Source organism: Danio aesculapii, chromosome 6 (assembly GCF_903798145.1).
Source record: "Danio aesculapii chromosome 6, fDanAes4.1, whole genome shotgun sequence".
NCBI classification, from domain to species: Eukaryota; Metazoa; Chordata; class Actinopteri; order Cypriniformes; family Danionidae; genus Danio; species Danio aesculapii.
Genome location: NC_079440.1, coordinates 48,174,669 through 48,189,488, shown reverse-complemented (window position 1 = coordinate 48,189,488; position 14,820 = coordinate 48,174,669). Strand labels below are relative to the sequence as shown.

General features: G+C 38.3%; 1 protein-coding gene across 1 annotated transcript in view; it reads right to left on the bottom strand.

Annotated features, from left to right (window-relative positions):
• The window catches only part of cntn4 (contactin 4), a 308,523-nt gene that overhangs the window by 23,615 nt on the left and 270,088 nt on the right, over positions 1-14,820 (bottom strand). Inside the window, exons 13-15 of the mRNA XM_056460400.1 lie at positions 5,631-5,751; positions 3,453-3,611; positions 1,211-1,360 (exon numbers count right to left, since the gene is read on the bottom strand). Coding sequence (XP_056316375.1) covers positions 1,211-1,360; positions 3,453-3,611; positions 5,631-5,751 — 430 coding nt within the window. The remainder of the gene's footprint in view (positions 1-1,210; positions 1,361-3,452; positions 3,612-5,630; positions 5,752-14,820) is intronic.

The following is a 14,820-nucleotide window of genomic DNA, read 5'->3' as shown; positions in this document are numbered from 1 at the left end:
GACCATTCTCTGTAAACTCTAGGGATGGTTGTGTGTGAAACTCCCAGTAGATCAGCAGTTTCTGAAATACTTAGAGCAGCCTGGCTGGCACCAACAACCATGCCATGTTCAAAGTTACTTAAATCACTTTTCTTCCCCATTCTGATGCTCGGTTTGAACTGCAGCAGATCGTCTTGACCATGTCTACATGCCTAAATGCATTGAGTTGCTGCCATATGATTGGCTGATGAGAAATTTGTGTTAACGAACAGTTGGACAGGTGTACCTAATAAAATGGCCAGTGAGTGTATATACAATATATATATAAATAAATGTACAAAAATTATTGTCAAGACAACAATTTTTTTTGTTGCTTTAACTTATTTTTAATAAGTTAATCAGGTTTCAACAATTTTTTTAAGTTATGCATAGTTTAACTTTTTTTTGTCAGTTTGATTGAAGTTAAAATGACTAGAAATGTTATTTGAAAATATTTATATTGCACTAATATTTATCATATAATTATGATTTTATGTTTATTTTTTTAGAGTGTTTTCACCTAGGATACTGGAGAACAGACAGGGAAGCATTGGGAGCAGATAGAGGGAAAAGATTGGCAAAGTATCTCGAGGTGGGAATCGAACCCAGGTCAACATGAAGACTATATTATCGGCGCACTTACAGTAGATGCTTTCTTTTTAAGATTTTTTTTGTTGACATTTTTGCCTTTATTTGACAGTTTGATAGGAAGTGAAGTGGGAGAGAGAAGCAGGTAGGATCGTGAGTCAGGATTCGAACTCAGGACGCTGGAGCAATTCCACATCATGTGTCGGCTCGTCAATCATTGGGCTATTGCGCCTACATTTTCACTAGTTTTATTCATCTTTTCTGTGTGAATAATTAATTTTCAGATTGTTCAAATACTTGCTTTAGTTCATTAGTCATTTAATTTATTTCAGCACATATAACAGCATGCATAACAACACTTCTGATTAAATGCGAGTGCCCATGCAAAATGAGCCATCAGGATGCTCACGATGTTGCTAAAGTGTATTCAGCTATGCTCTCATCAGGGAGTTTGCTTACTGGCTCAAGTCAAAAGTGGTCTCCTTTAAATTTCTGTTATGTTCTGGTCGGTTCGTCAAAGACCATAAGAGAAGATAACGCCACACACTGCAGGATGCTAATTGAAAGAGCCTCCTGCAGACTATAGCGTGTGTCTTTTCCTCACCTGTGTCTTTGGTCCGGGCTTTCTTGGAGGGTTTGCTGGGCTCTCCTGTGCCCACTGCATTGCTTGCCAACACTCTGAACTCATACTCCACCCAGGGGTTGAGCTCGATTACTGTAGCAGTGAGATGTGAGCCCCCCACCACCTCCGGCACTGGAACAAAGCAAAACACACACATACTGTGAGATGAAGCACCCCATGAGCCTGCGAAGCCCCCCCGCTCGCACACACAAAACAAGACGCACAGCGGCGCTTTCTTCAGCTCGCTGAGATAACAGGATCCAGAGGTAAGACACACAAAAAAACAGGCTTATCGACAGGTGCTGTGAAAGCAGAGATAAAAATAACAGGCTACAGTTCAAATTATACTGTACAATCTAGAATAAAGGGGTCACGAGATGTAATGCAGCTTATTTTATGATATATTGGGTTAGATTGTATTATACAGACTGTGTTTTTGTTTGATCAGAGTTTACAACAATAAAATAAAATGTAGAATTTTGATTCTGTTCATCCATCCGTCTTATCATCCACCCATCTATCCACCTATTTGACTGTCCATCTATCTGTCTATCCATCATTGTTTATTCATCCATTCATTGTTTATTCCTCCATCCATCCATCCATCCATCCATCAACTGTTTATCCCTCCATACTTCTATCTCTTCATCAATCAATCTATCCACCCATTCATTTATCCATCCATTCATACTTTTGACTGTCCGTCCATCCATCCTTCCATCCATCTGCCCATCCCACCATCTTTCCTTTGTTTATCTTTTTCTATGTCCCTCTGTCTATCTCTTCATCAATCAATCAATCAATCAATCTATCTATCCACCGGTTCATTTTTCCATCCATCATCCATCCATCCATTCATTGTTTATCCATCCATCCATCCATCCATCCATCAGTCCATTGTTTATCCTTCCCCTTCCCCTCCATCTGTCTATCTCTTCACCAATCAATATATCCACCTATTCATTTAACCATCCATCCATCCATCCCCCATCTGTCCATTGTTTATCCCTCTCTTATTCCCTTTATCCATCTACCTCCTCAGCAATAAATCCATCCTCCACTCACCCATCCACCCATCCATCAATTTATCTATCTATTTGACTGTCCATCCATCCATCTATCATCTCTACATTGTTTATTCCTCCCTCTTTCCCTTTTACTCTTTATCTCTTCATCAATCTATCTACCCATTCATTGATCCATCCATCCACCCATCCATCCATCCATCCATCCATCTGTCTATTGTTTATCCCTCCCTCTTTCTATCCATCCATCCATCCATCCATCCATCCATCCATCCATCCATCCATCCATCCATCTATCCATCATCCATCCATCCATTGTTTATTCCTCCCTCTTTCCCTTTCTTTCTTTATCAATCAAACCATCTACCCATTCAGTGATCCATCCATCCATCCATCCATCCATCCATCCATCCATTCATTCATGCATCCATCCATCCATCGTTTATCCCTCCCTCTTTCCATCCATCCATCCATCCATCCATCCATCCATCCATCCATCCATCCATCCATCCATCCATCCACCATCCGACTGCCCATTAATCCACCCATCCACCCTTCCCTCCATCGGTCCATTGTTTATCCCTCCCTCTTTTCATCCATCCTTCTATCCCTTCATCAATCTATTTATCTATCTACCCATTCATTGATCCATTCATTGGTTTATTCCTCCGCTTTCCCTAGCTCTTCATCAATCAATCTATCTATCCATCAATTCATTTATCCATCCATCCATCCATCCATCCATCCATCATATCGTCGGTAAAAACTTAAATATAATATTAATTTTAAAAAATGGTGATGATGATGATGATTATAAGTATAATTATTATAATGATGATTATTATTATTATATTGACAAATTTGCATACTGATGCATTTTATAATACTTCTGTGATACTATTAGACATTCTCTGGAGCTTAGCAGCCCAAGGATACCCTTCACCATGATTGTTCAACATTTTACTATATAAAAATCTCCTTTCAGATCGCTGCTTCAAAATACAAAATGCCGTTCCCCAATACTAGCCTATTCCCATTGCCAATCTAGGAAGACATAAAAAAATAAAATAAAAACAAGCAAATAAAGCACAAGATGAAAATCTCAGTTCATAATAGGAGAGGCAAAAAACACGGGGACAGAAAAAAAGGAAAGTATGCAGCAAATGTTTTGATCAGTAAAAGCTGGTTAGAAGCCCCACCTGTGCTAACAGCTTGCCAGCCGAGGGAGAAAGGGGTTCTAGCCTGGATGGTGTAGGCAGTAATTGGACTGTGATTATCAGGACCAGGCCTCCAGGAGAGAGTGGCAGTGGTATCTGTGATTTCTTCCACATGGATGCTGGTAGGGGGGCCGGGGGGACCTGAGACACAAGACAGCCATGCAAACCAGAAACACACACACACACACAAGAACACACACACATGCTGTCACGCTTGTAGGCTGCATATAAACTGCCGCTTAAAGCACATCGGTGCAGCTGGTTAAGTTCGAGCTACATGTTTTCACTGACTTAAAAGCTCTAATTAGATTATGTCCCATTTTTTATGGCTACGTTTTGCAGCAAAAACCAGCACATCTTTCCTCCATTTGGTAAATATTTACAATGCTTCAAGGGCTTGTTTAACAGTCTGTGAGTAAGGTAGTTTTCATGATAGATATTTATTATTCAGGGATGCACACAAGTGGTGCAGAGATGTGCATGTGATACTAAAATAAGAAATGCACTGGGTACTGTAAGGTAGTTCAGATGAATTTGCCCATTCGTGAGCTGACTGACAGTTGTTAATATACCATCAGGGTTTTTAGATGCCCATCTGAACTGAAAGCATAAATCTAGGCTAAAGGCTAAACAAAAACAAAACTGTGAATGTAGCAACAGTACATTTCCACATTTTTCTCTCTAAAATATAATAATAACTTGCTGCCTATATATGTGAAATAAATACATGTTGATTTTTAGGTTTGAAAATGATGACGCTCACCGGCCACTTTATTAGGTACACCTGTCCAACTGCTTGTTAACGCAAATTTCTAATCAGCCAATCACATGGCAGCAACTCAACACATTTAGGCATGTAGACATGGTCAAGACGATCTGCTGCAGTTAAAACCGAGCATTAGAATGGGGAAGAAAGGTGATTTAAGTGAATTTGAACGTGGCATGGTTGTTGGTGCCAGACGGGCTGGTCTGAGTATTTCAGAAACTGCTGATCTACTGCTGATCACACACAACCATCTCTAGGGTTTACAGAGGATGGTCTGAAAAAGAGAAAATATCCAGCGAGCGGCAGTTCTGTGGTTGCAAATGTCTTGTTGATGCCAAAGGTCAGAGAAGAATGGCCAGACTGGTTTGAGCTAATAGAAAGGCAACAGTAACTCAAATAATCACTCGTTACAACCGAGGTATGAAGAAGAGCATCTATGAACGCACAACACATCCAACCTTGAGGCAGATGGGCTACAGCAGCAGAAGACCACATTGAGTGCCACTCCTGTCAGCTAAGAACAGGAAACTGAGGCTACAATTCGCACAGACTCACCAAAATTAGACAACAGATTATTGGAAAAACGTTGCCTAGTCTGATAAGTGTCAACTTCTGCTGCCTCATTGGGATGGTAGGGTCAGAATTTGGCATCAACAACATGAAAGCATGGATCCATCCTGCTTTGTATCAACAGTTCAGGCTGGTGGTGGCGGTGTAATGATGTGGAGAGTGTTTTCTTGGTACACTTTGGGCCCATTAGTACCAATTGAGCATCGTGTCAACACCACAGCCTACTTGAGTATTGTTGCTGACCATGTCCATTCCTTTATGACCATATTGTACCCATCTTCTGATGGCTAATTTCCGGCAGGATAACACGTCATGTCATAAAGCGCAAATCATCTCAGACTGGTTTCTTGAATATGACATATTGAGTTCACTGTACTCAAATGGCCTCCACAGTCACCAGAACTCAATCCAATAGAGCACCTTTGGGATGTGGCAGAAGGGGAGATTTGCGTCATGGATGTGCAGCCGACAAATCTGCAGCAACTGCGTGATGCTCTCATGTCAATATGGACAAAAATCTCTAAGAAATATTTCCAGTACCTTGTTGAATCTATGCCATGGAGGATTAAGGCAGTTCTGAAGGCAAAAGTGGGTCCAACCTGGTACTAGTAAGATGTACCTAATAAAGTGGACAGTGAGTGTTTATGGTGATAATAGTGTTATTTTTACGTGTAATAGAAACAATTCTATTTTTATTTTATATTAGCTTTTATTTAAAATATTGTAATTTTATTAAAAAAAAACCTAAATCAAAGTCAATTTCAAAGTATACAAAGCTATAATGTATATTTGTCCATGTGTTATAGCTTTTACAGTAAGTTTACCTCTGACAATCAGGTCAGTTGCAATGGAGCTGCTGTCCACCTTGGTCTGCACTGCACACGTGTATTTCCCAGCATGCCTAAGCTGAATGTTGCGGATCATGATGTCACCTGCTGAGTGTTGCTAAAAAAAGAGAGATCAAAGACACGTAAGGAGATGTCGTTTTTGTTCAATTGTATTTATATATTTTACATTTCAATGGTTTTAAACTGCACATATTATTGCTGTTAAAATGAATGTGCTGAAATTTGTTATATGAGATAAATCTCACATTCTTGATGTTTTAAAAAATGTAATGCAATTTGATAACACTTCCTTTTTCTTGTTTTTTTGTTTGATTTTATTTAATTTTTTTGGAGCTGCCAAAGAACATACAATTTCCTAAATAAAAAGGTCGCTGCTTAATCCTAACGGAAGTAATGGCAACCCAGTCTCATTGGAAATACATGTTTCAACCTACATTAAAATACATTGCTCCAGGTACGTTTTGTTGCACGTTTCAGATGACAAATCCAGCAGAGGGTGCTGTCAACATTTTTTGTGAGTCTGAAAAACATGGGCTGGATTTACACTCCAGATCTTGATAGCCAATTCCAATTTTGCTACTGTCTCCAAATTTGTTGATGACCCGCTTACATATTCTTTTAAAAGAGACTTGTATTCAATATCTACATTTAAACGCAATGACCTGGAATAAAAAAGCGTTCGCTGACTAATAAAAGAGTACTCATTTCTCCATTCCTGTTTTTAATCTGTCCATGTGGTGTGATTTATGCTCAGTTTGACCAAACCAACAGTTTGATCACATGATGTATGTAACAGTTTTATATTAGTTTATATTGTTTATGCAGCAAATTTAGCTCTCACGCTCACTCTCATTAACATGTTTAAATGCATTAACTTGTGCTACATGAAAATATAAACGCTTTTTAGTTCTTGTACATGAGATTTAAGGTTTGGGATTCATGCAGAACTCTGTTCTGAAAAGAAAGCGTCCGAGTTTACATAATTCAATACCGTTTTTGACAGGTGAATACCGCATTGACAGGTGAAAATCTGATCTACCTGCTTACACTGCATACATGATTCATATGGGATTCATTTCCGCATATGAACGAGCCCTGAATCTGAATACATGTGATATTTTTTTTCTGCTTACATGTTGGAAACATGAGAAAAAAAAAAAACTGGAGTTGAATCACTTGATCCATCAGAACTGGCAATGTCAATGTCTGTGACATTCCGGGAGGTGGAGGCACAAAAGTTGAGGACCAAGTGTGGAAAATGTTGAGTAGGATCACAAGTAGACTGGGAGGTTAAGAGTGGAGAGTGCAGTTTCATTCGAATTAGTGCAGTTTCATACGAGTTTTCGGTAGAAATAACAAAACAGCAGGGGGTCGGGAGATGGGTGTGAAATACAGGAGACTCCCAGGAAAAACAGGAGTGTTGGCAGGTATGTGAACCATGCAGTGTAAATGCAGCCACAGGGGCTGATCACACCGAACGCGCATTTACGTTCCAAAAACGTGAGGTGCACCAAACCGACTTTTTTGTTGACAGTGCTTTTTTATTTCTCTGTAGGCAACGACTGAATCAGCTGTGTATTGTGCGGGAGTGTGGCTGTTGATATTAATATAATTTTAATATTTAATAATATTGTAATATGGGAGACGCGGTGGCGCAGTGGGTAGCACGTTCGCCTCGTAGCAAGAAGGTCTGGTTCAAGCCTCGACTGGGTCAGTTGGCATTTCTGTGGGGAGTTTGCATGTTCTCCTCGTGTTCGCGTGGGTTTCATCCGGGTGCTCCGGTTCAAAGACATGTGGTACAGGTGAATTGGGGATGCTAAAATTGACAGTAGTGTATGAGTGTGTGTGAACGAGTGTGCATGGATGTTTCCCAGTGATAGGTTGCGGCTGGAAGGGCATCTGCTGTGTAAAACATATGCTGGATAAGTTGGCGGTTCATTCCGCTGTGGCGACCCCAGATAAATAAAGGGACTAAGCCGAAAAGAAAATGACAAATGTATATTGTAATAATCCAGATTTGTGAAGTCATATAGCTCCAGATAACTCAAAATAGCAACCACAAGTCTCTCTTCCATCTTCAAAAGTCTCCATAGTTGTCTTGACAACACAAACACTGCAGGCGCCTCAACGGAAACCCCACCTTTCATTTGATTGGAGAATGAAAAAGATGTGAGCGACGTAACTCGCTTTTTACAAGTTGACTTTTTTCAACTGTGAGCACACGGCACGCAGGGGCAAACATTTGAGGCACAGCAGGCGGTTAAAAAACACGAGGTGTGCATAAGCAGCGTGCAAAATGCTTGCGATCGTTAGCAAATCATTCAAAAAAGGCACCTCTCTTGTCGGCGCCAGTGGTGTAGTGGTTAGTGCGTCAACACATGCACTCTGGTGTTCACGGTGACCCGAGCTCAATTTCGCCCTCTAGTGAATTTGTCATCTAAAACAGGCATTGAAACATCCCTAGTGCAGCTTATTTTACATTGTGCAAAAATGTAGTCTGGGTGGCACTGTGGCTCAGTGGTCAGCACTGTTGCCTCACAGCAAGAAGTTTGCCGGTTCGAGTCCCGATTGGGCCAGTTGGCATTTTTGTGTGAAGTTTGCATGTTCTCCCCATGTTGGCGTGGGTTTGCTCTGGGTGCTCCGGTTTACCCCTCAGTCCAAAGACTATAGTAAGTATAGTAAGTATACTATAGTATAAGTGAATTGAATAAGCAAAATTGGCCGTACTGTATGAGTGTGTGTGTGTGAATAAGTGTGTATGGATGTTTCCCAATACTGTGTTGCGGCTGTAAGGTCGTCCGCTGCATAAAACATATGCCGGAATAGTTGCAGATTCATTCTGCTGTGTCGACCTCTGAAATAGAGGAAGGAAAATGAATGACTGAAAGAAAAATGTAGTCTGACCCACGTATATGTCCAATGAGCCTGGGTTTCTATTATAACTTTTAACAATATTTAAGACATTTCATATTCATTTTCAGAATAAGATACAAAGTGCATCATATATGGCAAATCAAAAATCTGAATGTTTGGACTATTTTGATAGCTGTCTTTGTGAATACTTAAAATTATTTACTTGATTTTAGCAAAGGTCAGATGTAGAATTAATCACTAGAATAACAGTTCTTCCCTATATAGGGTATACACTTTCTCTGGACTCCTCACTCAAAGTGCCGCTATTAGGATACATCACTCATGTTAAATCATAGTAATCATATTAAATAATATAAGAGTGGCAGTTTTTTGCTCTTAAATTAGAGCAATTCCATCTTGAGCGCTTGTTTCATTGGTGATGGGGCTCCTACGGATGACATGATGAACTAGACGAAGAGAAAAGCGATCAGCCCTTCAACCCCCCGAAGAAGGAAAGGGGAAAAAAAAAATATCATGAACTTTTAATGAAAAGAAAGGAAACGCATGTGACTGTACAAGTGCTGTAATTCATATCACTGAGTGGGAAGCTTAATTATACTCTAGATTAATACAGAACGGGCTGTCAGTGTCTGCACATATAATGGGAAAATCTCTTATCATAAATTCACAAACTCAAAACTGTGGAATTTAATGAAAGAATTAATGTGATTTTTTTTCTCCTCCTTGATAATTCAGTTGAAAGCACTCGATATGAATACCTAAAATACAATATGTTAACAATTACAGTTTATATACATTTGCATATGGGTCAAAGACGAGGGAGTGTTAAGTACCAGAACTATAAAAGTGTGAAATGTGTGAAGTATGAAGCATTTCTTTCTTCTTCTCCTGAACATTAGAATTTTTTTTTTCATGACTACCATCCTTTACAGAATACACACATTAAACAGTTATTATTATTATTATTACAGTTATTATTATTATTATTATTATTATTATTATTATTATTAAATACCAAAATAAAATGCAATTTTGTTTTATTCCACTTGTTAATTGTAATGTCCCACGATGTGGCTTCCGGGTCCAAACGCTAAATCAAACTGTATGTAGAGACTCACAAATAGAAATAATAAACATTTACAAAGCGATGTAATACTTTCAAAAATTGTGATCACAATATGCAGTTGAAGTCAGAATTATTAGCCCTGCTTTTTTTTTTTTTTCTTTTTTAAATATTTCCCAAATTATGTTTAACAGAGCAAGAAAATTTTCACAGAATGTCTGATAATATTTTTTCTTCTGAAGAAAGTTTTATTTGTTTTATTTCGGCTAGAATAAAAGCAGTTTTTAATTTTTTATGAACCATTTTAAGGTCAAAATGATTAGCCCCTTTAAGCTATTTATTTTTTCCGATAGTCTACAGAACAAACCATCGTTATACAATAACTTGCCTAATTACCCTAACCTGCCTAGTTAACCTAATTAACCTATTCAAGCCTTTAAATGTCACTTTAAGCTGTATAGAAGTGTCTTGAAAAATATCTAGTAAAATATTATTTACTGTCATCATGGCAAAGATAAAATAAATCAGTTATTAGAAATGAGTTATTAAAACTATTATGTTTAGAAATGTGTTGGAAAAATCTCTCCGTAAAACAGAAATTGGGGGAGAAAATAAGGAGGGCTAACAATTCAGGGGGGCTAATAATTCTGACTTCAACTGTATATCCATGACCATGCCTAATATCAGATGGCCAGAAAGTGATAATTTTTTAAAAAATTGTTAAAGTATTGGTGTTTGTGATGCAGCAAGCCCAGAAAATGATGTGTACACTATGATTTAATATAAAATTCACTATTGTGTGATAAGACTAAAAATTGGTCATAAACCAATATTTTCTCAATTCAAATGGGTAGCGGCTTGGACCGGGAAACTGTATTCCATATGTTACCGATTTGTCACAAATTAACAAGCGGATATATTTAAAGCAGTTTTAAATATGCAGCTCATGTTTTTTTCTTGTTTAATGTGTGAAGTTTATTTATAAACTAATTTCGAGAGGAGCACTTGCTTATGATTGATCTAGCCTGGTCCCACATTAGCATGATTCACCAATCAGATGATTCCTAACTATAAATAATCACAGTTTCTTCAGTTATCTTCGCCTTGAAGAATCCCCTCTTCCACCCCTACTCCTCCTCCTTTGCCTTAGTGGTGCAGTATGGCGGCCCAGTGGTTAGCACTGTTGCCTCACAGCAAGAACGTCACTGCTTTAAGTCCTTAACAGGCCAGTCAACGTTTCTGTGTGGAGTTTACATGTTCTCCCTGTGCTCTTGTGGGTTTTCCCCAGGTTCTCCGGCACTATCGAGCTCTTAACAGCAGTTTATCTACTATTACATTGCAATCCCTAATTTGTCATTGAGACCTACCTGAGCTCAAACTCCCCTCTCGCCCTACAAATTGGAGGAAGCCCCGGGCTTGAGGATCTTATGAACTCTGAGCTCTTTCCCGTGACAGCATGCCAAACATGCTTTATAATCAATCATCAGCTAAGTCTCTTGAAATGCTAATATAGTCAAATTTATTTGGCCTCTTGTGATTTTTTTTCTTTTTCAAATATTTCCCAAATGATGTTAAACAAAGCAAGGAATTTTGTTCACAGTATTTCCTATAATATTTTTTCTATTTTGGCTAGAATAAAAGCAGTTTTTTTTAACCATTTTTAGGTCAATACTGTTAGCCCTCTTAAGCAACCCCCCCGCCCTCCAATTGTCTACAGAACAAACCATACACTGGCTTGCCTAATACAAGTTATACAATGACTTGCCTAATTACCCTAACTTGCCTAATTAACCAAGTTAATCTTATAAATGTCACTTTAAGCTTAATACTAGTATCTTGAAAAAATATCTAATAAAATATTATGTACTGTCCTCATGGCAAAGATAAAAGAATCAGTTATTAGAAATTAGAAACTGAAACTATTCTGTTTAGAAATGTGTAGAAAAAAATGACTTCTTTCCGTTATAGGAATAAAGCAAAATGTTATTGGTCCAACTCATCGCCTAAAGCATACACTAGATCTAATTCTGTCTTATGGAATTGAGGTCATTGATGTAGACATTATACCACAAAGTGATGATATTACAGACCACTACCTCTTACTATATAAGCTGTGTTTACCTGAAATTAGCAGATCCGCTCCGATATATCGCCCTAGTAGAACTATTGTTCTATCCACTAAAGATGAATTTATAAATAACTTACCTGATCTTTCTCTACTTCGAAATGCACCCGCAAACGCAAATGACCTTGATGTAGTAACCAGCAGTATGGATGCCATCTTTACTAGCACTTTAAATACTGTGGCACCCATCAAACTAAAAAAGGCTAGAGAGAATAAAACTACACCGTGGTATAATAGTCATACCCGCGCTCTCAAAACAGCAACCCGTGCCCTGGAACGTAAATGGAAAAAAAATAATTTAGAAGTCTTTAGAATTGCATACAAAGACAGTATGTCCAGCTATAGGAGGGCTTTAAAATCTGCCAGGGCTGAGCACCTCCGCAAACTGATAGAAAATAATCATAACAATCCTAGATTCTTATTTAACACCATTGCTAAATTAACAAATAATCGGTCATCTTTGGAACAAAACGTTCCACCGCAAATTAGTAGTGATGACTTCATGAATTTTTTCAGTGATAAAATAGAAGGTTTTAGACAGAAAATAGGAGATATTAAACTTTCTGCACCGCCTTATACTTCAGATCCAGTAAACACGCCTCTGAATCTAAATAACCTACAGTGCTTTAAAATCATAGAACAGGAAGAGCTAGACAAAATTATAAATAGCTCTAAATCAGCTACGTGTATATTGGACCCAATTCCGACAAAGTTACTGAAAGAATTGCTACCTGTTATAGGAGAACCTCTTCTTAACATTATCAACTCTTCTTTATCTTTAGGCCATGTTCCAAATCCTTACAAGTTAGCTGTTATTAAACCTATTATTAAGAAACCACAACTGGAACCCAGCAACTTAGCTAATTATAGGCCTATTTCAAACCTTCCATTTATATCTAAAATACTAGAAAAAGTTGTTTCTGCTCAATTATGCTCCTTTCTGCAGACCAACAATGTTTTTGAAGTCTTTCAGTCAGGTCTCAGAGCTCATCACAGTACAGAAACTGCATTAGTGAAAATAACCAACGATTTACTCTTAGCTGCTGACCAAGGGTGCATCTCGCTATTAGTTCTACTCGATCTTAGTGCGGCATTTGACACCATTGACCATGGTATCCTTATTAATCGCTTAAAGTCTACAGGTGTCCAGGGACATGCCCTACAATGGTTTAAGTCATACTTATCTGACCGTTACCAGTTTGTAAATATAAATGGACAGCCTTCACAAATCAGCCCAGTAAAATACGGGGTGCCTCAAGGATCCGTTTTAGGCCCTTTACTTTTTACAACATACATGCTACCCCTGGGAGACATTATTAGAAGACATGGGATCAGCTTTCACTGCTATGCAGATGATACTCAATTATATATTTCAACTAAACCTGACGAGACGTCTAATCTGTCCAAGCTAACTGAGTGTATTAAAGATGTTAAAGACTGGATGACCAACAATTATCTTCTCTTAAACTCTTAGACAAAACAGAATTATTACTTATTGGGCCTAAATCCTGTACACAGCAGATCTCACAACTCGACCTACAATTAGAGGGTTACAAAGTTAGCGTTAGTTCTACTATAAAAGATCTGGGTGTCATATTAGACAGCAATTTCACTTCTAAAAATCATATATCCCATGTCACAAAAACTGCTTTCTTTCATCTGAGAAATATCGCTAAGTTACGAAGTATGCTATCCATCTCAGATGCAGAAAAGCTAGTCCATGCTTTTATGACTTCTAGGCTGGACTACTGTAATGCTCTGTTTGCTGGCTGCCCAGCATCCTCTATTAACAAACTTCAATTAGTACAAAATGCAGCTGCCAGAGTTCTAACCAGGTCTAGAAAATTTGATCACATCACCCCAATTTTATCCTCCTTACACTGGCTGCCTGTTAAGTTTCGTATTGAATTTAAAATATTGCTTCTTACATATAAAGCTTTAAATAATCTAGCTCCTGTTTATCTAACCAATCTTCTGTCTCGCTACAATCCAACTCGCTCTTTAAGGTCTCAAAACTCAGGGCTTCTGGTAGTACCTAGAATAGCAAAGTCGAGTAAAGGAGGTCGAGCCTTCTCATTTATAGCTCCTAAACTCTGGAATAGCCTTCCTGATAACGTCCGAGGCTCAGACACACTCTCCCAATTCAAAACTAGATTAAAGACCTATCTGTTCAGTAAAGCATACACTTAGTGCACCACTTAGGGGGCTTCCACACAGGTTATGCATCTTGCTGATATACACTGTGAACATCAGCTACGCTAATTATTTTCTTTATTCTCCATTTGTCTGTAGAGGTGCGCATCGTTGGATTTGCTCTTCAGTGTTTGGACTCTCAGTAGTGATTATTAAACCACACTGAACTGAGCTCAACTGAACTGAACTTAAACACTACAAACTGAATTACACTGTTCCTATTTACTGTGACCTTTTATGTGAAGCTGCTTTGACACAATCTACATTGTATAAGCGCTATACAAATAAAGGTGAATTGAATTGAATATACAGGGGGCTCAGCTGATTCGAATGTTATCACTCAATTGAATGGGCGTTATCATAATCAGTGGTTATTAGCTGATAGATATGGGCCAGTAGGGGCCTTCTAGTAGGCTCAGAGGGCTGTAAACATTCATCCACATGGTTAATCAGCTATAGATCAAATATGGCTGTGGCCGGAAGTTAATAAGAATTAGTTAAATTATTCATAAATTTCCCATTCCCATAAATTTATAATTTCCTACGTCTATTTCTACCCCAACCGTCACAGTAATGTAAAAACAGATCTGGATCTAGAGTCTTCTCTATTAGTATAGCTAATTACCCATGTGGATGGATGATTACAGCCTTCTGAGCCTACTAGTTTGTGGAACCAGCTGCCAGCGGACATTACGAGTGTTTCTTCTCTCTCTATTTTTAAGTCTAGACTTAAGACACATTTTTATTTAATTGCCTTCCCAGGCTTTTAATTCTTATTATGCATTGTTGCTGTATTACTATTATTATTATTACTTTTATTGTTATTTTACTCTTTTAGAATGTGTGCTATGGTTTTGTTCAGCACTTTGGTCAGTGCCACACTGAAGTTGAATGTGCTTTATATATAAACT